The 25,694-nt window shown below is 29.6% G+C and overlaps 1 protein-coding gene and 1 pseudogene across 1 annotated transcript; one reads left to right on the top strand and one right to left on the bottom strand.

Moving 5' to 3' along the window:
* Window positions 1-7,327: 7,327 nt before the first annotated feature.
* On the bottom strand, window positions 7,328-8,714 carry LOC126554091 (uncharacterized; annotated as a pseudogene).
* A 1,643-nt stretch (window positions 8,715-10,357) lies between these two features.
* On the top strand, window positions 10,358-10,860 carry LOC126554102 (uncharacterized). Its single transcript, XM_050209208.1, has 2 exons — window positions 10,358-10,555; window positions 10,646-10,860. Exons 1-2 carry the CDS (start codon window positions 10,390-10,392, stop codon window positions 10,858-10,860), a joined length of 381 nt encoding a protein of 126 aa, XP_050065165.1. The 5' UTR covers window positions 10,358-10,389.
* Window positions 10,861-25,694: the final 14,834 nt, after the last annotated feature.

Genomic DNA, 25,694 nt, shown 5'->3' with positions numbered 1-25,694 from the left:
CGACGGAACGTGCATTCGTCGTAAAAGAAGCGTGCAGTAACTATCACTGGTTACTACACTATATAGAGTATCAAATATACATTTGTTAAATGTGCACCACCAACTATTTTACCCACGAGCCGCCACTGTACTGTATATCGAATTATCTGACTGATAAGTGAAAACAACAATAATAAATGATAACTCAAGAAGGGTGCATGCGTAGAACAGTATTATTTAATCACTGTGCAGTTGTTTTGGGATACACTTGTATTAGAACTGTCGGTTAATTATACGATCGTGAATCGAAGGTTGTAAGAACGGATTGTGGTAACCGCCGGTAATCGGTATTTAACCGACGATGTTACGGTTAAGTAACCGATACTTTTACGGACACTTAACCGGAGATTGTAAGAACGGGCCTTAGTGTAGGAACTTACACGTGTACCTTTTTTTTACCCTGTAGGAACTTACACAATGATCATCGCCCTTTGACGTGGCTTTTCAACTTGAAGAATATAATTATGAGATACGATATAAACCTGGGGCGCAAAATTCTTATGTAGATGCGTTAAGTCGTATGTATTCGATTCAAGAAATTAAAAACTAATCGTACGAGGAATTTCTTGAGAAAACGGAAACACAGTTAATTACAAATAGCAATGTAAAAGAAACTTTAGGTACACTTTTGGAAGTTCCAGTAGAGTATCATATTGTGACAGAAATAGCGAAACAATATAATTTAACATCAGGAATAAACTACGATATGAAACGTAAGTTTGGAATTACTTCATTTTTACCAGCTAGTAAAGTAATAGGCGATACGCCGTATGTAGTACAGAATGACCGTTATATAATATTTCTAGTAACAAAAAATAAAGATAGCCAGAGGTCAACATACGAGAATACGTATATAGCGTTAGTGAACTTGAAACAGTTTTGTGAGGAAAATAATTTAGATAAAATAGCAATGAATAAACTAGGTATGAATGATGATTTACAGTGGGAAAAAGTAAGGTCAATGTTAAGATACATATTTTGTAATACTAAGATCGAAATTATGGTATGTGCGAACGTAGAATATACGGAAGAAGAGAAAGTAACTATATTAAAGCAGTTTCACGATTCTAAACTAGGAGGTCATTTAGGTGTTAATAGAACTATTAAACGCATACAGAAGCAATTCAGATGGAAAGGTATGAAAGATGATGTTAAAAAGTACGTAAAAAATTGTTCATCGTGTCAAGTAAATAAGATTTCAAATCGGCATGTAAAACAACCAATGGCTATTACATCAACAAGTACAAAACCATTAGGAAAAATATTTTTAGATATTGTAGGTCCATTACCAACAACATTGTCTAGTAATAACTATATTTTAACAATGTAAGATGACTTATCTAAATACACGGTAGGAGTACCAATACCTAATCATCAGGCAAACACGGTCGCGGAAGCTTTTGTTATACACAGGCACGTATACGAAATGAAAAGAAATAGTGATCAATCATCATTATTCAATTTTGGTGTAAAAAAAATTAAAAATAATGAAGAAACTGAAAGTGAATCGAGTAATATTGAAAATATTGCAACCGAAGTTGATGTACCAAACGCCTTGCAGACCCAACTTGATTCAAATATAGACAATGAATCGTTAAAAAATTATTGTCTGGATATTGGATTATTTTTATTAGCTTCTAATAATATAAATGATGCAAAAAAATACGAGTTATTAAAAAATCCATGGATACCTCCCAAAAATTACCAATTTCCCATCGAACAACAAAGGCGGCTGAAATTTCAATTAGATTGGTTAAACTGTTTTCCTTGGCTTGTTTACTCCGAAAAAGAACAAAGTGCCTTGTGTAAATGCTGTGTAATATTTGCCAATAACAGTGTTGGTAAAGGGATCCATCAAAAATTAGGTGCTCTGATTGTAAAACCTTTTACGAAATGGAAAGATGCCATTGAACGTTTTAATCGTCATTCAAACTCTGAGTATCATAAGCTTTCAATCATTCGCTCTGAAGAATTTATTAAGGTAATGGAAAACAAAAAAAAATAATATTGCAAATGAGATAGATACTTCACGAAAAAAACAAGTCATTGAAAATCGATCTATTCTTCGTCCAATAATTGAAACCTTAATTGTATGTGGAAAACAAAATATTACTTTAAGAGGTAATAATGACAGTGGGAAAATATATGATGAAAGTATAGGAACAAATGATGGGAATTTTAGATCTTTATTAAGATTTAAATCATTGACTGATCCTATTTTAGACAAACATTTAAAAAACGCAAAAACTTTTGCATCTTACACGAGTCCTAATGTCCAAAATGAAATCATTACTATTTGTGGCAATTTAATACAAGAAAATATATTAAAAATATCAGAAATCCAAAATATTTTTCTATTTTAGTAGACGAAACACAAGACATATCTCGGTTAGAACAAATGTCTTTTTGTGTACGATACGTTGACGGTGTATCAAACTGTATTATGGAAGATTTTCTTGAATTTTCAATTGTTCACGATATGACTGGTAAAGGATTATCTACATCTATACTATCTATACTTCAGTTGCTAGAGAAATTCGGACTTGAAAAAAAAATGTCTTGTAGGTCAAGGTTATGATGGCGCGGCATCGATGAGTGGGCAGTTCATTGGCGTCCAGCAATATATCAGAGGTAAAATATAATTTATATCATATGATTTTAAAGTTATGTATATTTTCTTCTCTTTTTATTGTATTTGGAAAATGAATAAATTAATTTAAAGGGTAATTTTTTTTTACAATTTTTAAATTTTAAATAAAATAAAATAATATGTAACACTAGATACTTACCTACACAGTTTTATAATTTAATTTTTAATTTTTATATTTTAGAGGCTGTTCCATATGCGCTTTATGTGCATTGCGATTCTCATTCTTTGAATTTGGCTATAGGAAGCTCATGTAAAATCGTATCAATTAGAAATTGTATTGGAACTGTATCTTCAGTAATAGCATTTTTCCGAGCTTCATCGCAAAGAACAAAAACACTGATTGAATGTATTAATGAATATGTCCCACAAAGTCGAACAAAAACTCAAATAAAACTGTGTGAAACGCGATGTGTAGATCGACATGAAAGCCTAATTAGATTTAAAGAATTATACAAAGCTATTTATAATGCATTAAAAAAATTAGAAGAGTGTTCAAATGTAGAAACATCCCGTACAGCTTTTCAGCTTTCAAATTCCATTAATAACTCAGTTTTTATCATGGCTTTACATGTGATTGAGAAGTTTTTTTCTTTAACTTTACCACTATCTATAGCACTACAAAAAGTAAATATTGATTTGTCATATTGTTATGAGCGAGTAACAGATGTCTGTCAAATATTTAAAGAAATTCGAGAAAATAGCGATGATGAGTTTAAACAAATATTTTCTAATTCAGAAGAGTCTATGTTAGAAGGAATTATTGAGGTAGCAAGAACTGTAGGTCGAGAAACTGCACGTAATAATATTCCATCTGATTCTCCGGAACAGTATTATAAAAGATCAATATTTTTATCTTTTTTGGATCATTTTATTTGTCAATTACAAGATAGATTTACTAATCATCATCATGTAATGACCAAACTACAATCACTTATTCCAAATTTTCTTAAAAATACAACTGATATAAACGATTTTTAAGAGGTAGCGCTTTTTTATAAAGATATTTTACCTAATTATGAAACATTTGACGCAGAAATTAAAATATGGCTAGCTAAATGGAAAAATGTATCTGATAGAGACCGTCCAACTACATCATTGACTACTTTGTCTGCAATGTCTTATGATTTTTTCCCAAACATCCACAGTCTTTTGACAGTTATGGCCACATTACCTGTTACAACTGCTACTGCTGAACGGTCATTCTCAACTCTACGGGGACTTAAAACATACTTACGAAACAATATGGGAGAAACGAGACTTACTGGATTGGCTTTACTAAACATATACCGAAATGTTAATTTAAATGTGGAAGACATTATCGATAGATTTGCAATGTTACCACGAAAATGGGATTTTATATTTTAGTTTGTATTTTTTTTATATAAAACATATAAATTGTTTGATTTTTTTCTTCTATTTATACTTAAAATTTTAATATACCTAGGTAATTGTATGTGCATATAAATATATATTAATCAAATACATTTCTGTTCGGTTCATAATACATAGTTTTATTTATTTTTATTACTATTATTATTATTATTTATTCCTAATATTCCTATTTCCTGAATAAACTTCTGAACACTGAACAAATGACATACATAAAGTTAGCATAATAATTGTCACATTAAAAATAATGAGTAAGTAGGAAGGAATTGTTTTATTATGTTGCTATATAATATGTATTACTATATTTTGTAACCCCCCCCACGGAAATTGTATTCTGTGTACGTGACTGGTTATACATATCGTGTGTGTACATGGAATACCGGGAACGATATTGACAGATCAGGGCATAGATTAGTATATTATAATAGATGAGCGACTCAACGTTAAATTGTTGGTCTGCCGTAACTGCTCCCTGTAGCCGTACGCATATACTAAAACCGTGTCAACATCGATACTAGGTATTCGATATTGCACTATCGATAGTTACTATCGATTAATATTATCGATAGTTTGTTTAGTAATTTATTAAAAGTTTACGAATGAAATAAAAAACAATTAAGTTCAAAATACAACATTTTTATTTATTGTTATACAATGTATATAGTATTAAAATTAAAATAAATACATATATAATATACATAGTCAAACATAATATTAAAATTTAACAAATATTGCTGGATTTCAGCACATGTCTTAGGCCCGGTTTTTCAATCATATTTATTCATCAAATAACATGAGTTATTCGACAGATAAGAAAAAATAGATAATTACCGGTTTTTCAATGTCAGAATAAATCTTATTCGATGAATAAACCACGAATAAGTTATTAGGTACTTTTTTGACCAAATAACAAGTTATTCGACGAATTAATACGTTATCATACATAAATGCAAAAAGCTGTGATAACCAAAAGTTATATTTTGTTATTATAATAATAATACCAAACCAGCTTGTACTTCTAATTCTTTAACTATAAATTACCTATAAATTAATAATGGATATATTTGAAATAAATGAAGACGATGATCAAGAAATCGTCGAGTTTTTAAATTATCAACGTCGTACATACACCATACGTATGAGAGTTGATCATATGACCCTTTGGGATGATCATGATTTTAGGATCAGATTCCGAATCTCAAAGGCTGTCGTTTTTCAAGTTTTAGAATACATCAACCACCAAATATCTTAATTTACCGATAGGTAAGTTGGTTTACTATAACTGCCCCCCGAAATATTCAATGTTTAGAAAATATTGAAATAATAAAAAAAAAATGGTATCTAGATGTTTCCCCCCAAATCAATATATAATATTATTACATAATAGCTTCTTTGACTCTATAGATGAGCAATTCAAGTATATCAATAACAATTTTAAATTATAGAGCAGAAGATTTTCGTAATAATTTAGGTAAAGACTACAGGTTAAAAAAATGCGTGGTCATTTATACATGGAAAACGATTCTGAACTTAAATTACTGGTGAAATTTTTAAGTATCTACGACTATTATGACTACTACTTTTTTAATATTAACAAATATTTTAAAATCGTTATCATTACGCGATTTCGTAACATTTCTCCTACAATGATGCTTAGAGCTTTCTTAATAGCTATTTGAACTTTGAAGGAAAACTTAGTGTTGATTTTTTTAAGCATAAATATAAATGCTTATAAAAAAAAATTGTGACTAACCTTGTATAAATATAATATATAATATATAATATAAATATATATTTATTTTTATAAAATATGTTATATATTATTATTTAATATTAATATAAAATATATTTTACTTGTTAGTTTTTGGTGTTTTCCAGTAGATTTTAAAAGTTTAGAAGATTCGATGGGGGACCAAGATGGTTTATTATTACTACTCAATACACCAGAAGTACTAGCCTGATTTACAATTGAAGTATTGTATATTATAGATTCATTAGCACATTGGGTTGATAGCATGGTTGGATTATCTAATACAGATTCGCTGCATAAATTATCCAGAACTGAAATTTGCTTTTCTAGTGTTAAAAATGCAATAAAAACAAGATACAAAACTTCAGAAATTTGTAAAAAAAAAATACCATTATTAACTGAAAGACAGTTATTTTCATTATCTAAAACAATATCATAATCAATAAAACTATCACTTGAATCAGCTAATTTTTCAGGATTAATATATGTTACATTATGTTCATTAACTGGATAAATGACACTTTGTGGAACTGCATAAATGAAAATTCAAAATACATACAGTTACATTAAATTAGAAAATTTGGAAATTAACTTACTAGCATCAGAATCTTAAAAGCTAGGTAACCCTTCAACTGAAAGCTGAATAATTTCATACAAGTGTTTCTCCAATTCACTAGTACCTGAATATTCAGTTTTACATGGACCCCCACCAGTTTTAAATAATTCACTTTTTGATCCTCTCAACAACTTCTTTATACCTTCATATTTTAATTTTAAACTTGTAGCATCTCTTGGCTACAACAGTACAAAATAAATTGTTTATCTCAAATTCATATTTTTTTTAGATATTTTTTCTCAGTATAAAACACCTAATTATTAACTTACAAATCCTGATGTAGTTGAATTATATTGCTCAGCAATTTTAAGCCAGCATTTATTCTTTTCTTTCCAAGATACAGCGTTTGATTCCTTATTTTCTAAAATATTCTGATTTTCTATAGCATATTTTAATAATAATTCTTTTTCGTTGAATGAAAAATTAGTAGCCCTTGCCCTTTTAACCTCATTACTTTTCGATGCCATTTCGTAGCACAGCTCAACAAAAGCTCAAATCTCAAATTATTAACAACGAATTAATTTTAATGAACATTAATAATATTAATAATTATATTGAATATTGATAATACGAGTATCATTGATAAGAATATCTTGACCAATCATAATCAAAAAATGTATACAACTTGTTCCACAATCCACTATTACTACCACTGCTATCAGTACCACCACATTGATTTATCTATAGAATAATTTTATTCGTCAAATAACTAGGTATTCGAAGAATAAATTTGTATTGAAAAACACTTGTGTTTTATTCGGAAATTTATTCACTAAATAATTATTATCCGACAGATAGTTATCTGTCGAATAACTGAATGATTGAAAAACCGGGCCTTAGCAAAACTATGTAAAAAAAATATAATAAACAAGTAACAATTATTTTAAACTAAATTAAATTTCTGTTGAATTTTTAGTTTGCTATGCTTGAGATACCATGCATGGGCAATTTTTTTCATTGGATCTGTTTCACGCTGTTGAATTTTACGTTTACCGAGTAAAATACGATTAACCTCTGTACAATAATGGTTTATCATCAACTTAACGACCATATTGATTATTTTAGGTGGAAATATATCTCGGTGATCAGGACAGTCCAAAATATTATTAAAATTGAAAATCTTGGAGACGTTAAATGCAAGATTTTGTAAAATGTTTTCATGATGACAAACCATTGGCATTTGTTGACCCACAACAAATTATTTGTTGAACAATTTTTTGGAAAGAAGAAGATGTATATTTTAATGAATTACGGCCAGTTTGATACTCTCGAGCAGCAATAAGTTGGTTTTCTTTAGAAACAGTTTTACCACAAAGATGGCGAAGGCAGTATTTACAATTTTTTAACACATCTTTGTTTAATTTTTTCAATATATACACAGCTATATATGTTTGTGTTTGTCCTTGTATAAATTCAGTTGTTGAAGACAATTGATGAATTGTTTCCGGTAGATCTGCAGCTATAGTTTTGTTGGTGGTAGGTGTTGAAAATTGGGCTGCCTTATCAAACAGATTTTTAAAAGAGGTAAGACTACCTTCAGTAAAATCTTCCTCGCAATTTGCTCCGGGTGAATGTGGTGAAATCAAGTTGTTGAGAACCAATGTATTGTACGCAGAAACAAATGAATGACAACTGGGATTAATTGAACCTATTGACCGAATAGCTCCAAAGAAGTTTTTCAGGGAATCCTAATTCAAATGTCTTGGTAGGATTGACCGAATACCTTGTGAGCTCAATACTTTATACAGGATTTGAAATGCTGAAAAATTAATATTTTATTTATTGTAATTTAAGCGATTTAATTGATAATTGTTTTCAAATAAATGACCTTTAATTGTTGATATCCAATTTTGAATGGTTGGAGTTGATATTTTTTTGCCCTTTTCATTTACAAAACTCATTGTACTGAGTATTTTTAAACTTTTTTCCCAAAGGTTATGATGAGGACTATTCTTTTTGACAGCTGTGCGGTACATTTTACCATCAACAGTTTTGTCAAAACTACCTTTGAGAGAGTCGAATAAGTCATCAAAAAAATAACAAAGAGAAGCAATATCTTTAGCACCAGAGTTAATGATATCTCGAGCTGTAAAATATCAAAACTATTAATATTACATAGTTAAAAATATACATATTAATATACTGTACTTACAAGTTAAAAAATTCATCGTGGGAGCTACTCGTTGTGAAAACACCTGTGTAGCATATTTCACTTTCATTTTTTTAACTTTCTCGGGAATGATGTGCTGATCTGTTAGTCTTGGTAACATTTTACAATCTGGTGTTTGACTATCAACATTGTACAACTCTACCAAATGAGACCATTTAGCTTCTTTCTTAATACCGTCAACATAGAATATTAAGATTTCGTCATCAAATTATTTCTGATGCACTTCATTAAATGTGGGATATCATAAATATGGACCAATTTTAAAATTTGTTCAGTTTTCAATTGTATTTCATAAAATTCATCATTGTAAACGGTATTATTTCTTAAATGCGAAGCCCTCGTCTCTAATTTCAAATTTCTTATGGCACTTACATTAGCTGAACCTTGGTCACTTATTGTACCTAGACAAGAACATCGATTGTGTTTTTAAGGACATTTTTACAAATCTTTTTCGTTAATTTTGAGTATTTACACAAATATTTGTTTATTTTAAATTTGTTTAATATGTGTTGTATAGGTAATCTCAATTATTACCTATAGTACCTACGGGTTTTCGATAAAATTATTGTCACCTATCGGCGAATCGGGAAAATTGAAACTATATTAATAAAATAATATTAAAAATATTTTAAAACTGGTGTATTGGTCGGCAAACTGAAATGTCAGTGAATTGGGATTCGGCAAAGTGGGTATAAATCGAAAAAGTAATAAAATTAATTGTCGATTTATCTGATAAGATTAAATATCGAACGAACCCAAAACCATTAAGGTATACAATAGAAGCTTTAGTAGTTAATACAACACGTACCTATGTGATTCTACACCGTTTTTAACTGTATATATACCGAACAAATAATATTACAACTAATATTAAAACTTAAAAAATATTAAAAATGCCAAAAATTAAGTCAACAATAGGAAGCCGTTTACGTAGTTTTGTGAGTGAGTTTGGTGCCGATATTTTTTCTACTGACAGTATGGTGCTTTTTTGTAAAATTTGTAATGTTGCCGTTGCCTCTGAAAAGAAATTTACTATTCAACAACACATCAGTCGAGATAAGCATGTTCGTGGAATTCAACGAAAACTGAATGAAGTGCAAAAAAATAATCAAGTACTATTATCTAATTTAACAAATAATAGTGATTAATTGTTATTTAATTTAGAGCTTTATAAAGCATTATTAGCAGCTAATATTCCACTTGCTAAATTAAATAACACAAGTTTTAGAAAATTTTTAGAAAAAAATATAAAATTTAAAATTCCATATGAGTCTACACTACGTAAAAATTATGTTGAAAAATGATATATAAATACAATACAAAATATTAGACACTATGTAGGCGATAAAAAAATTTGGGTTTGTGTAAATATTGAAAGCCGATATGTTGTAAATATCGTGGGAGTTGCCCGTTTCCGCCAAAATAATATTGCCCGTTTACGCCATAGCCCTTTTCCGCCAAAAACAAAAAAGGTACGATTCCCGTTTCCGCCAAAAGCCATTTCTGTCAAAAAAAGTTTGGAAACCATTTGTTTTAATATTTAAGCAATATTGAATATATGTAGTGGTATATATAAAAGACAACGATATTTGTAATGTATATACCTACTATACACCGATAATCTTCGATAATTGTTGATAATCGTCGATAGCGGAAGGAAATATACACTGTATCATAGTTTATTTATAATTCGCACACAATAATTATCTGACAAATGTAAAATTCTTATATTTCGATTCAGAATCTATTCTGTTCGTCACATCTCAGTTTTTAAAATGGAATTTGTTGAAAGTAAAAGAGGTAAAACGATGTTGATTTTTGATGGTTTTAAATATGTTTTTGGTTATACGTCACAAACAAATGTAACTCGGTGGAGATGTTTCATGAAAAATTGTCGGGCAAATATTTTTGAAAAAGAAAAAGTAATACTTGAAATGAAAGGTACGTTTTCTATCTACGAGTATAATAAATATACTTATTTAATTATTTATTTATTTATGAAAAATTAAATTAATTTATTCTTTATTACAGGTGATCATGGAGACAACTGTTCCGTCAAAAATATAGATCGTCAAAAATTAGCAACGACATGTAAGCGGAAAGCTGTTAACAATATTTGTCAAAGACCTAGAAAAATAATACTAGGTGAGATTCAATTATTAAACTTAAATAAAATTAGTCCAAATGTTATTAAAATAACTATTTTTCAGGAGAAATTAAAGATTTTGGAGTTTCCTCAACAATGACAACAAATGATATCTCTGCATTACGAAAATGTGTATACCGTGCTCGTCGTCAGATTTTACCAATGAATCCAAAATGTATAGCTGATATTCACAGTGCTGTAAGTTCAGTTAATACTTTGACGACTAATGATGAAGAATTTTTGTTATTGAATGATGAAATTTCTAATATAATAATATTTTCCTGCAATACTAATTTAAAAATGTTATGTAAATCTGAAATAATCTATGTTGATGGCACATTTTCATATTGTCCTTCATTATTTACTCAATTATTTACAATACATGGGTTAGTTAATACGTATTATATATCTTTAGTATTTTGTTTACTATTAGATAAAAAGACTGAATCATATAAGGAAGCATTATTTCAAGTAGTACAGAAATGTTTAAATTTAAATTTAATATTCAAACCACAGTCAATCACTATTGATTTTGAAATAGCTATCCACCAAGCTGTATTGTTAATATGGCCATCAGTAGTAATAGTGTGTTGCCGTTTTCATTTGATACAAAGTTAGTATCGAAAAATACAGGAATTAGGCTTAACCTTAGAATATAAAAAAAATGATTGGTTAAAACATACTTTTGGTTTAACATTTTTGGACAATTCGGAAGTATCAGATTGTTTTTCTTTTGACTTAATGTCAGACATCCCTGATGACAGCAAATATACTAAGTACGCCGATTATATCTTAGAAAACTATATTGATGAAAATTCCAAATTTCCACCAAATATGTGGGCTTCACATTCAGCGACACTAAACAGAACCACTAACAATTGTGAATCTTTTCATTCGCATTTCAACCAAACATTTTATAAGGCACACCCATCATTTTTCACATTCTTGCAAATACTTAAAGACACAATACAGACCGATACTTATATAAAAATTAATAGTGCTCAAAATAATATTAAAAAAATTTCAAAAAACAAAAAAATTCTAAACCGTGTAAAAACTACAGAAGACGCAATAACAAAAAAAAAATCGAATGAAATTAGTAGGTACACTTTTATTAAAACTGTTTCTTTTAATTATAAGATTTTTTAAAACATGACGTATTCTAATATTATAATTTATATTTTTTGTGTTTTATATTATATTTTATATTGTGTTTTTTCAAAACTCTACCAGATGATATTTTACCTATACTTACGATTTTTTTAAACTTGATATTATATACTTGACACTTGTATTATAATTTATATTTTATATTATTTATACTTTGAAATAGTTAAATAGAATGGACATATTATAATATGCAATTATGTAATATTTTTAAAACTCTAATATAATTGTGCCTATATATTTGACTAATACAATATTATTATCTACTTGTATTACAATTTGTAATGATACGAATATGTAAAAATTTTACATGGTTCCTAAATAGTAATTGGCGGAAACGTTTTTTCACAAAAATAAATTTTGGCGGAAACGGGAATCATACCTTTTTCGTTTTGGGTGGAAAGGGCATGCGTAAATCAGGGAACCGGGTTTTTGGCGGAAAAGGTACATGCTCAATATCGTTATTGGTACCCTGGAAGCAGAAAATTCAGGAAAAACATTTTTGTTACATTCAGATATTTTGGAAAAAATAAATCATTCAACCATTGCAAAAACGTTCGATAAAGCCATGTTTACATTATGGCCTGAAGGAATAAAACACGATAATGTCCTCATTTTTGTATCCGATGCTGCTCCATATATGGTGAAAGCAGGAAGAGCCATTTGCACTTTGTATTCAAAAATGGTGCAAACCTAACCTAACCTGCGTGGCGCATGCAATTCATAGAGTTGCAGAAGAAATAAGATCAAATTTTCAAAACGTCAATAAACTTATAAGTTGCGTAAAAAAAAATATTTTTAAAACTCTTGCTCCAGGAATTTTATTGCGAACTGAACCCGTTATCACACGGTGGAGAACCTGGCTTAATGCTGTAAATTACTATTCTGAAAATTTTTCCTATGTAAAAAAAGTTTTGCTTGAATTAAATTATGAAGATTCAGCTACCATAAAAGAAGCAAAAGAAGTTAGGTCTAAGTCAAGTTTAGAGGCTAATCTAATTTATTTAAAATCTAATTTTGGTTTCATTCCTTTGGAAATAAAAAAACTGGAGACTTCTGGAGTATTATTATCAGAATCTATTGATAAAATAAAACAAATTGAGACTACATTATCCCTTGCTCCTAATATAATCGGAGAAAAAATATCAAACAAACTGAAAAATGTTTTAATGAAAAATAATGGATTCAGAGTTTTAAAAAATATATCTGCTATTTTGAATGGTGAAAATACTACAAGTAGAGATGGTATACCGGAAGATTTTAACTTTAAATGATATGGTTTATTTCAAATATGCCCCTGTTACTTCTGTGGACGTTGAACGAAGTTTTTTTTCATAAAAAAACATTTTATCTGACCGCCGTCGCAGCTTCCTGTTTGAAAATCTTAAGAATCATCTAATTGTGCGATGCAAAAATATGTGTACAAGTGAAAAAATATGATATATTTTTCATTAAATGATTTTAAATTATGATTTTATTGATTTTTCAGAATAAATATACCAGAAACCGGATACGCTCAATGAAAATATTAATAAACAAATGAATAAATAATAATTAATAATTAATAAAAATATTTATTTTAAAATTATATTCTTTTTGCTACATTTTTTTTTCATTGTTTAGAGTTTTTAGGTCATTTTTTTTTTTTTTTTTAGTGCATTTTTGTGTATTTTTTAAGTCATTAAAATCCTAGCTCAAATAATAACTCATCAATATGCATATGAGTAGTATATATTTGTATGTTCTGAGCACCTTTTTTACGGGGAGATTTCTTCATTACAAGGCAGGCATTTCTACATGCTCCACCGTGTAACAAAAAAATCTCAATTTTTTTTTTTTTTAGACAACATATTACGCTAACTCAGATTTACGTGTAACACAATACGGTATTAACACATATATTGTCCACCTATTTACCTCTCACATTAAAATATTTACCGTGTACAAACCAATTTTTTTTTTTTTTTTTACCAAAATTTATTGTAAACTGAAATAATTATTTGAAGAAAAGAACACAAATTATTAAATAAACTTTTTATTATTATAAATTGAATTTACAATATTTTTTTCACTTCTCTAGTAAAAGGGACATATTCTACAATACGACCATGAATCAATAAACAATAAGCAGTTACACTTGTAAGCGATTCTGAAGCTTCAATTTCTAATTGTACATCCACTGCTGAGGCTGTGGCTGAATCGTTCTGTTTTGAAGTATCAATGACTATAACTGGAGCGTTTGAGAGAAAAGTAGAAGGGCTCAATATCGGATTCCGTCAGAGTACGATTCTTGAAATGATGTATACAATATATCATATAATAAGTCAAAATTATTTTTTGTAAAATCTAAATTCAAATTATCGTACGGGTAAGCTATTGAGTTCAGAAATACTCTGACGTTTGTTAGATTACAATGGTCAAATATACTACAGTCTTTTTCCAACGTATATTTTTAACGTTTAATATTCATAGCAATTATAGTTATCTGGTGTACCGGATAAGTATCCTTTCAACGAGCTAGTGATTCCAAGAACACGCGTGCTATCAACTTCTATACTATTGATTTCCAGCCGTATTTGTTCGAAGAGATAAGAGTAACCATTATTAGATAGTTTAACTTTGTCAGGTTCCGAAAAAATTCCTTCCAAAAAAGTAAAGCTTTCGTGTAAATACGGATAAACATCTGTTTGCTGGATTGATATTCAATTTTTGTTATTTTAGAATCCGTTTCATACCGTGAACTTATATCTAAAATATCACTTTCAGGCATTTTGCTTTAATTGATAACCTAGAGGTTGTAAATTTTTTTTATTTTTCAACGTCAATTATTTTACTTTATTTGATGTTACCGGAACCGCTTTAGTCTTATGACTAATTGAACTGATCCGAAGTAGCGAATTTATATTGAATTTTAGTCCCATATCAGGATCCGTAACGTTTAATATGTAACACGATTGTCAATGCCTCACCAAAATTATCAATCGGATTATGATCTTGATCAACTAGCTGAATGGTTATCGAATCAGTATTTGTTTTATTCAATTTGTAATATATTAAATTTGGCGGTTACTAAATTACTTTAGATCCTGTCCTTTCACTCGGGAAAAACTCGTAAATAGAATGACTTTGAAGATGGTTGTTGAATGATCTTTGAGCTATATTACACATTACTTTTATAGAATTAATTGTGTTTAAATTTACTGGTTTTTCCGATGGAAGAATTGCATACTCTGGTTTATATTGTCTTTTTCAAAACCGAATACAGGATCCATACTATATTTCTATATGGAATATCAAAGTGTAGTATCCCATTACATTTTATATACGATCTGAAATCATTAGGATCAACCGAAATGTCGAATGTTAATTTGGTTAAATTTTCACTATTATAGGCATCTATTTGCTTCTTAACTCGTTGATTAATATCTTAAATTTCATAACATCCCTCTTCCAATTTAATATAACACACCATAGGAACATTATTGTTTTCATTGTTAACTATTTCTCTATAAAATTTATTATTATTTTCTTTAATATTTGGGAACGAATTAAATAACTATAAACATAACAAAGCTATTTCTGAGTCCTCGGAAAGGTTTATACACAAAAAATAATTTACAGATAATATGGTAGCATTCCCAGTTAAACTTAGAGTAACTGACTCATACATTAAAAAATTTAGATATAAATTTAATAATGAGATCCGTGACGTTTAATATGCAGAACAACTAACAACGTCTCATTAAAATTGTTGTTTTGGTCAACTAACTGACCATGGGAATGAAAACGAATCCCGCTATATTTCAGCGATTAATAAATAACGTATTGTCAGGGATAATAGGCATTAAATGTCAAAGCCGCCCGCAGAAATTTTTATATCGAATAAACAAATAGGCGACGTAGTATATTTTAATTACAAAGAAAGATACATAATATTTTTAATAACTAAAAGTAAAGAAAAACAATTAACCACTAGTGAAAATATGCATTTTGCATTACTAAATTTAAAATACTTTTGCATTAAAAATTCCTTGAATAAATTAGCTATGAACCAGTTAGGAAAGAAAGACGGGTTGGACTGGACCAAAACAAGATCAATGATTAGGTATATATTTCGAAATACAGATATAGAAATAATTATCTGTACTAGATTAGAATACACTAATGAGGAAAAATTAGTTATTTTCAAGTAATTTCATGACTCTTTACTAGGGGGACATGCTGGGTTAAATAGAACGGTTAAGAAAATAATAATAATAATAAAACGAGAAAAACATAACGTTACTACTTTCTTAAGAAGGGATGAAGCACCTAGTTGTATAAAGTCGCATATGGAAAATGCTAATAAGAAAATGAGCGAACCATATCCGAAATCGGAATTAGAACGATTTACAAAAAACATTACGGTGTACATACACGACGTTTATGAAAAGAACGACTTAAGAGAACAATTTTGTATAGTAATAAACGATTGGTTAGACGTAATGCCTGAGGCTGACGAAATGTTAGAACACGATAGAAAAAATATAGAAAAGAAGTGACAGAATGGACCAATTGATGAGAATGTATGAGCAGCAATAAATAATATAAAATAATAATAAAAAAAATAATAATAATATTAAGTATAGGTATAGGGTAAAATAAGTAAAAGAGTAATAAAATAATATAAGTAATAAATAATGAAATTATAGGTTAATCATTATGACGGTAAAGGGAGTATCGAGCCATGAAGAGACGATAGTTTTTTATGAAGTGAACAATAGTCGTGTTGAACTTCAACGAACGACTTGGGGAACAACGGAACGTATAACTTTAGCTTTGAATGATGAAAACAATACACGGGTACATATGAACCTAGGGTGTATATTCTCCATAAAACCTGCGACTATTGTATTGAACAACACTTTAACAAAAATTACTATTGAAAAAATGTGCGAGATAACATTTAGGATTAGACAATGAAAAATTCATACCATTTCCGAAAAATGTTAGACACCTAAGTGTCATGCACTCAAAGTTACTACATAAAACCAACATAACTGATCCAACATCGCAGACAATTTCAACTACAATAAAACCTATCATGACAAATGAACATGACTATAATTTAACTGCACTGAATAATTTCGAATATAATAATAGTACAAATAATACCAATTACGAAATAATATCGCAAAAAATTAAAGCCAACTTAACGACGGTAGAACCCACAAATGTAACAAATGTAGTGAATGAGTTTGACTATGGCGATAACACGTTACATACCACAAAAGGAATAGAGAATAGAACAAACATAACTAGTAAAATAATTATTAATAACACCAACACACAATTCGTAACAAATCTAGAAAATCCTAAATTTAAAACATATTACTATAATTTTATAATATGTATAGGAGTAAGCATTCTAATAATGACCATTGTACTACTAATTATTAGTATACACCATAATTTTAGATGTGTGAACAGATACAGATATGTAGTGAACTTAATACACGAACAAGGAACAGAGTTGAACATGATGAGGGAAACTAGTGTATGAAAAAAAATGAAATAAAAAAAATATAAAAAAAATAAATAAAAAAAAACATAAACAAAAATAAAGATAGTGAATCGAATTTATTTTAGTATTAAGATACAAATGTAGTTAGTTTTAAATTTTACACTATTAACAAAAAGAACTATAAGAGTTAAACTGTATTATAGGAGCCGACAAATTGAAGTAATTTATATGACAACGGAGGGGCATAGGCGCATAGTGCCATTGGTGAAAAATGCAAGGTTAGACGTAGTTCCTGAATTCGGGTTAGAAACAAAAGAAACAGCAGGAGGACGTCTGGTGACTCTCCGGTTAAACAGGGGAGATGAAATGTTGGGGGAAATGCAGTTGTACAAGTATCTGTGGTGTATGGAGTTTGAAAGAAACTCTATATATTCGCACATATTTGGTGCACATAGTGAGATCTGCTGGGATTAGCATGAACCACATGGAACGCTGACAGAGGAATTGGTACTATGCAAATGTCTTTTGGACGAATTCAGATGGGAAGGAAACCGAAGGATACATTTGACACCGATAACTTATGAAAGGTCGCACATGTGGTTACCCACCATGAACTTGTTGGGAAGCGTGAGATTTTTTGCTGGCAGAGATCGCTCCACCAGATGGAATTTAAAAATCAGATTCCTTATAAATTTGGGTAGGAAAATAAAACATCAAAGACACTCCTTCGTAGTGCGGGACAGGGGGATCCCCGCCTGTTTTGACCACCGTGTGCACTCAGCGGCAGCACTTATGCCCTACCCGATGAGTCCTCACGTAATAGAGCAATCCATTGCAACTTTGAGATCAGACCTCTTGAGAATCATACAAAGCGATGAGCCGTATACAAGCCCTATGTGCTGGATCATGAAAAGAGAAATTCTGAGGACAACGTCGAGGGGATATTTTTAACAAAATAATTGTAAAAATATTGCTAGTAGTATTTAGTTAGAATTAATAAGATAATTTATATTTAAGTAATAAAATAATAATAACGAAAAATGACCTGTTGAATTAATTAAGGTAAATATATGTCTAATTAGCATATTATTATATAGGTTTTTGTGTATAATGATGGTGCAAGGACAGTCGCCATACACCATAGAAAAATTTAAAAACGAAACAAGTATATTTTATGAAAACCAAGGTGAAATCAGAATAATAGGAGCTCATTGAGAGCTCGTAACTTATATACCGTTAAGCGACTATGATTTAAGACATTATCAATTAGAATTAGAAATTAAAAACATGGACCAGCATTGTAAGGGAAATATGACCGATCATGAGATGTGTTCCAAATACGACAATGTATTAAAGACAACTTTTAATGAAATATCCGTCCAACGAAAACAAATGTATGAATCTATTGCCTATTGGTAGATATTTGTCACCGGGGGAACATACAACCCTACGTAGTGCTAGAATGAAAAGAGGGTTAGTAAATATAATAGGTTCGGCAATGAAAACTTTATTCGGAGTTTGTGATGAGGAATGTGCGGAGGAAACTTTACGACACATAGATAAAGTCGAAGGTACCAACTTGATGATACATGTTATAAAAGACTAGACCACTGTAGTCAAATCTTCAATAGTAGGAATAAATAGTGCTTCGACGGAACTAAACCGGTTATATGTCGAATTAAAACAAAAACAGCTAAGTCTAGAAACAAACATAAAAGCTCTAATAAACAATACGTATACTTTAGAAACCTAATTATTATCAAATAGAATATTTAGTATATTCACAGCGTTAATGACACAATACTCTTACGAAACACAAACTTTAAGCGCCATAATAACTGCGGCTAGGACGGGTGTATTACATCCAAGTTTAGTAACACCGCGAGAACTTGCAGCGCAACTAGTAGAAATAAAATTAAACCTACCACTTAACTTGAACTTACCAATGGGAACATTTCCAAGCGAAATACACGAATTTACGAAAATAACTAAAATTGCAGTATTTTATAGTGGTAGTCATATAGTATTTCTAATAAAAATACCGTTAATAACGGAAACACAATTAACTTTATTTAAAATCATACCTATACCACATCCCGTAGACATTGATCGACCGGATAACAAAACACACAGTATAGTATTAAAACCAGAATACCAATATGTAGGAATAACTAAAAATCGTAGACAATTTACAACATGTACCGAAACAGAACTACTACACTGTACTGAAACCGAAACATTTACAATTTACCCAGAATTCCAACCAATACAACACGAATCAAAAGAACAACCGTGTGAAATTTCTTTATTTAAAAATCCAGACCAGTTACCACAAAATTGTGAATCAGGAGTAATAATTATTTCTAAAAATATACTCCACAAACTTAAGTATGCCAACACATGGATATACACAACAAAAAAAGATACATTAACAATTACGTGTCAGGGAATACAAGAGCCTTATATAGAAAAGATTAAAAATCAGGGAATAATTAAATTAAATCAGGAATGTAGAGCTTATGCAGAACATGTAGTGCTAAATCCGACTAGGGAAATAAAAACGAAGTATTTCACCAATTTCATACCTAAAATCGGAGTAGGGAGTATATCGTATAAAATCAATAACAGTATCAAGGACATTAAAATAGAAAAGTATAGACATAAGTTCGACTCAAGCAAACTCGATAACGTACACGAGATGACCCACTCACTAGACGATGTAGAAAAAATGATAGACGAGGAGATACTTAAACAATCAGGAGTAGAAGTGCAAAGTAGTACCAATTCATTAATGATGTACGCAATAATAGCATTGTTAATATTATCCTTGTTTCTTTTGGCGTTTATCTACATAAGTTATAAATGTAAACTGACCACTATGAGGGCAATAGGCCATCGAACAAGAACTGCGAATAACGATATAACGAATAAAGAGAGAGAAGTCGTCTATGTGACGTCACCAGTAAAAGAAAATAAGGCTAAGGAAAAGCCACTAGGTGACACACCGGATAGACTAGCCATAAATGATATGCCGCCCTTATTAAGAGAAAAATAAAAATGTATAAATATTATAAATATAATAAAAATTAAGAGTAATAATATAATAAAACTTAGTAATAATAATATAAATTATTAACAATATATGAATAATTAATAAATGTATAAATAATAAATATAGTAATATATATAAATAATAAGTATAAAATATAATCACTAACACAAAAATGTTTAATTATACAGAAAAGAGACACATAAGTTCGTAATTATGGATTTCGAATTTTCAATGGTGAACAAAACAAGCATGGTTGTTATCTCCGGGGCTATATCAAATAACTTAGACCGCTTTAAGATTAGGAAACTGGAAAGACGACCTCTTTTGTTACCACTTAATGAAGAGCTCGACCTATGGGTGAGACGGAGCTTCAGGTAGCAGTGAGAGAAATCAAGAGAGTTTTCAGGGTTAAGACCGATTTGAGAGATGCTTGTTCGGACCAATTAAAACAGAGTTTGAGTTCAACGAAGAATAATTTGACAAAGGGATACATCGACAGTTACATACGTAGAGGTAATAAAGAGAACGTAATAGTAGTATGGAACGGACAATCAGATAAAAACATTTTAAAAAGATTAGACTTAGACCATTACCTAATGCTAAACATAACGTGTTACGACAAATATTTAAATAAAAACTTTTATATTCAATTTGAGAAATTAGGTAATAGGGAAATAATTTTTGAAGTAGATATCGGAACATATAATAAAACAGGAAGGCTACTTAATTTAGTAGAGACCCATGATGTAATATGTAAAAAGAAACACCATACTACGTATGCACATGATCCGAGAATGGATGTCAAGTATACCAAATGTATATTTGATTATGTGATACAAAAACAGAGATACGAGAATCTAGTAAAGCACTTTAAAAAAAAAGAATATAATATAAACAATAACAATGATTATATTAATAATCAAAAATACGAACGTAAAATGTCTTTTTTAGAAATTCATAATTCTATAAATTACAAATCAACTTTACGAAATAAATAATAAACAATAATGGATAGGATGGAGCAATTAGCTTCGGCAATATCGTTTAACATAGAGACGCAATTTCATATTAATCCAACACGGGAAGAATAGCATAATTACACAGCTTATTTTGATTTTCATATAGTCACTGCTAATGAAAATATAATCGTACCTTACGAGGACGAAACTATATTGGAAATGATTGAGGCAGCCAAAAGATTTTTGTACGATATAGCAATAGATAGAGAATTTGGTGAACCATACTGTTATGAATTAAACTATTACCTCGAAATAATACAAAATCCACGGGATATATTGAATTGCATTAGATAAATACGTCTATAATGAATTGATCAAGTAGGACAAAGTGGTTGGGGCTGTACGAAACACCTATCGACATAATATTTGACACTTGATCGATGGGGTGGATTCTATGACATCCCCAATGAGTAAGGTTGATCAAGTAAACGTATTAATCAATTAAGGTTGTTATCAATGTGGATGACGTACTTCAAATAATTAGTAAGTCATTCCATGGGCAGCGAATCTTGATTGAGTAAAAGGAAAGTAAAAAAAGAAAAAAAAAAAACTGGAATGTTAATATATATATACACTTAGATTTAAGAAAATATACTGTATGAATAAGTTACTATTGAAAAAAAAAATGTATGGAAAACCTTATAGATTTTATATTACTAACATATTATAAGTAAAAATATTATTTGTAATATCTAATTTACCATATAAGAAACTATTGTAAACAACATATTATACTAACCACATATTTTATTGGAATTATCAAATCTATTATAATCATTATATTATACTATTTACTAACACTATATTTTATTGTAATCACAATTATAAATTATAAGAAAACTAACCAATATATTTAAAACATTGAATTATATTATAACCCAATATTTAATCTAACTATTTAATCATCAATTATATTATAATCAAAATATTTAATCAAACCATATCTAATCAAATTGTATTATATAACATATACATCATATATTCATATTATATAATGAAAATATTTTAAATGTAAAAGCATACAGATAATTGTAATGTATGTCTTACTTCAATAACTTGTAATCAAACATTGTAAACACTATAATATTGTAATAATTTGTAACTTAACCATTTTGTACTAAACTTTGAAAGATTTCTGTCTTTGAGACATAAACCTTTTTTTTCGTGGGGAGGTGTAACGTGCTCTGATACCTATGTATAAATTACAATATACCATGGCTGGTGGTAACCCCTAACGTTGTCGGTATAACAAACATTTCTATAAATGAGCCTAGTAATACATAACGGCGGAGCGACGTGAGAACATAATTATAACACTATAATTTAATAAATCAAAAGCAGATCATTGCATGTACGCCTGTCACAATTACCACCCGGTAAAATGTGATAGTCATATTAATCACGCACGGTATCACGCGGATGACGCAATGCGTGGGCAGAAGCGGATGCACGTGCAGGAGACCATCAGGGATCTGAAGGTACCGCGGGAGTCCCTGGACGATATATAAGGGGGCCCAGATTAGGCACAATTCAGACGTGATCCACCAGAGTTAGAGCAAGCACCTTCACGTCACTCAGATCAATAGTTTTGTCATTTGGACTTTGAATATTTTTCACAAGTTTAATTAAATTAATTAATTGGACTTAAAAAATTTTAAATAAAAAACACTTAGAATAATTTCAAGAGTTTTCATTTATTTCACACAACCTTTCCGATTCGACATCATTCAACTGATTGTAAGTGGCACGTTACAATATATATATATATATATAATATATATATATATATATACAATCAGTATGTACAATCAGTAGTCATCCGATACAGTTATATTGGGTTTATAATTTACAATGAAAAAAGAAAAGTTTTGTTAGAAAATTTAATTGCATCAAAAAAAAAAAAACATTAAACGGAAAATAATGGAAATGAAACGTGGTATTATAAATTCTGACAAATATTACCGTGATGTATTTAAGCCAATAATCTAACCTGTGTGATATTAATTTTTATAATTTTTATAATAGATATTATGTTAACGGAACGACCCGACAACTGTCGTCCGTTATCTGTGTTCCCCCCCCCCTGATCGATTACGATCTATAAACAATAATTTATATTTTATTATACATTGTATCTTTTCATACAGTTAGTTTTTAGTCGTTCGTGAGCCGTTGCCCGACCACGAATATGCTTTTCTATAATAAAGAATGTTTTTTTTGTATTAAATATTATCTCTTGCGTTTCTATTAATTATTTTTAATAATTTTGGCCATCGTATTGTATTATGCGCCCTACAAACTATTAAGTACATGGAGAGGAAAAAATACTTTATGAAACTCACAACCAACTGAACTAAAAAAAATAGAAACCATAATATGCTCTAGTAACGAAGATGACTTTGTTATGATGAATTCATCATTTGAACATTTTTTTAATAATAAACGTTCTAAAATAAAACGATACGATAAATCCTACGGTATGTATTATGATAAAGTCCGTGATTCATATAAATTGGGAAAATATACTATAACTTTTAGTCATGGTAACATACAGCTACTCGATAAATACTATCCATGGACTATAGGACTATGGTCTTTATTATGTGAAAAGAACAAAAAAAAAAAAAAAAACTATAGAAGATATAGAAAACTGTTACAACATTTTGAAAACTACTGGAGTACATTTAAAAGAATATGGGAAACCTAAAACCTCAAAGTACCATAAATGGTCAGTCGTTGTAGAACCTCTATATGAACGAATGAAACATGAAGAAAAACAGTTAAACAAACATATAGCTAAAATTAATATCCTTAGATCTCTTCAAATTAACTTAGTTTTAAATTAAATTAGTTCGAACGCTAAACGTAGTTATGTTAATGATGATACGACCATGGAAAACGAACCATTTTATTTTAATCCAGAAGCAAACAGTTCTATGGTCACAGATCTCGCAGTTAAAAATATGTTTAATGCTACTTTAACACCGCAATCTAAGAAAGGTTCAGGTTTATATAAAGATGTAATACCGCAAACGCAAATAGTTAATTATGACGACCCGAATGAACTAGTAACTAGATTAAATCTTTTAACATCATCGCAAAGTATTGGTAAAACTGGTGTTAATAATGAAATAATATCCATTTTAGAAGAACTACGTGAGAGAAATATTATAGTTTAATGAAAACCTTAGAGAGTATAGCTAATTATCTACATCGACCACCGAGAAAAATATTTCTTAGAGTCGCGGCCAAATGAATGTGCGATTGGTGGCTCCGTCTACTTTTGCCGGCGGCTAATTAGAACTCATAATTTTAGGTAACGTTCACACATGAATAGCGCGCGATTTTCAAATTCGTTTCGAATAAAACGGTTTTTTTCTAGCATATTACTACGTGAACGCAGACTTCCTTTGATTTAAAGGTTATATGGTTATTGTGTCAAATACGATGATACGATTACTTTATTTTCAAATATACCGCCAACAGCTGTACTATTCAGTGTGATATCGCCTAGCGGTGGGCGGAGCCACCAACCGCACATTCATTTGGCCGCAACTATAGACGTAGTGTAGTAACTCGGTTTATTGACGACCTCTGGCAAGATTATTTAATGGATATGCAATCTCATTCTGGACAGAATTATGGTTTTAAATACATTTTAGTTGCCATAGACACATACAGTAAGTACGTTTGGGTGGAAGCGTTGAAAAATAAAACATCAAAGAAATGGACAAATGGTATCTTTAATATATTGAAAAAAGCTCATCCAAAATTGTTACAGACAGATAATGGTACAGAATTTTATAATATTCAATTTCAAAATTTAATGAAAAAATATAAAATTAAACATTACAGTTTATACAGTGTTATCAAGTGTTCGATGGCTGAACGTATCATACAAACTCTTAAAAATAATATATGTAAACATTTTACTGCAACTGGTACATGTAATTGGTATAATACAATATCGAAAATTATACATAACTATAATAACACAAAACATAGAACAATCAAAAGCTCGAATGGATACAAACAAAATTTAATTTAATACACAATTGAATGATACATTATACAAACCAAAATTAAAAGTTAATGATAAAGTAAGAATATCTAAGTATAAACATATATTTAGTTGGAGGAAGTAATGCGAAAGCGGTTCCCTCCCGGTCGTCGATTCAACCCGGAAAAAAAAA

This window comes from Aphis gossypii, unplaced genomic scaffold (genome assembly GCF_020184175.1).
Source record: "Aphis gossypii isolate Hap1 unplaced genomic scaffold, ASM2018417v2 Contig00429_ERROPOS248183+, whole genome shotgun sequence".
Taxonomy (NCBI): domain Eukaryota; kingdom Metazoa; phylum Arthropoda; class Insecta; order Hemiptera; family Aphididae; genus Aphis; species Aphis gossypii.
This window is presented reverse-complemented; position numbering and strand designations above follow the sequence as displayed.

Bases quoted from the DNA above. Each gene is read 5' to 3' on its own strand.
- LOC126554102 (XM_050209208.1), top strand. From the start codon at position 10,390: ATGGAATTTGTTGAAAGTAAAAGAGGTAAAACGATGTTGATTTTTGAT. The intron at 10,556-10,645 runs GTACGTTTTCTA...TCTTTATTACAG, and splicing joins AGTAATACTTGAAATGAAAG to GTGATCATGGAGACAACTGT.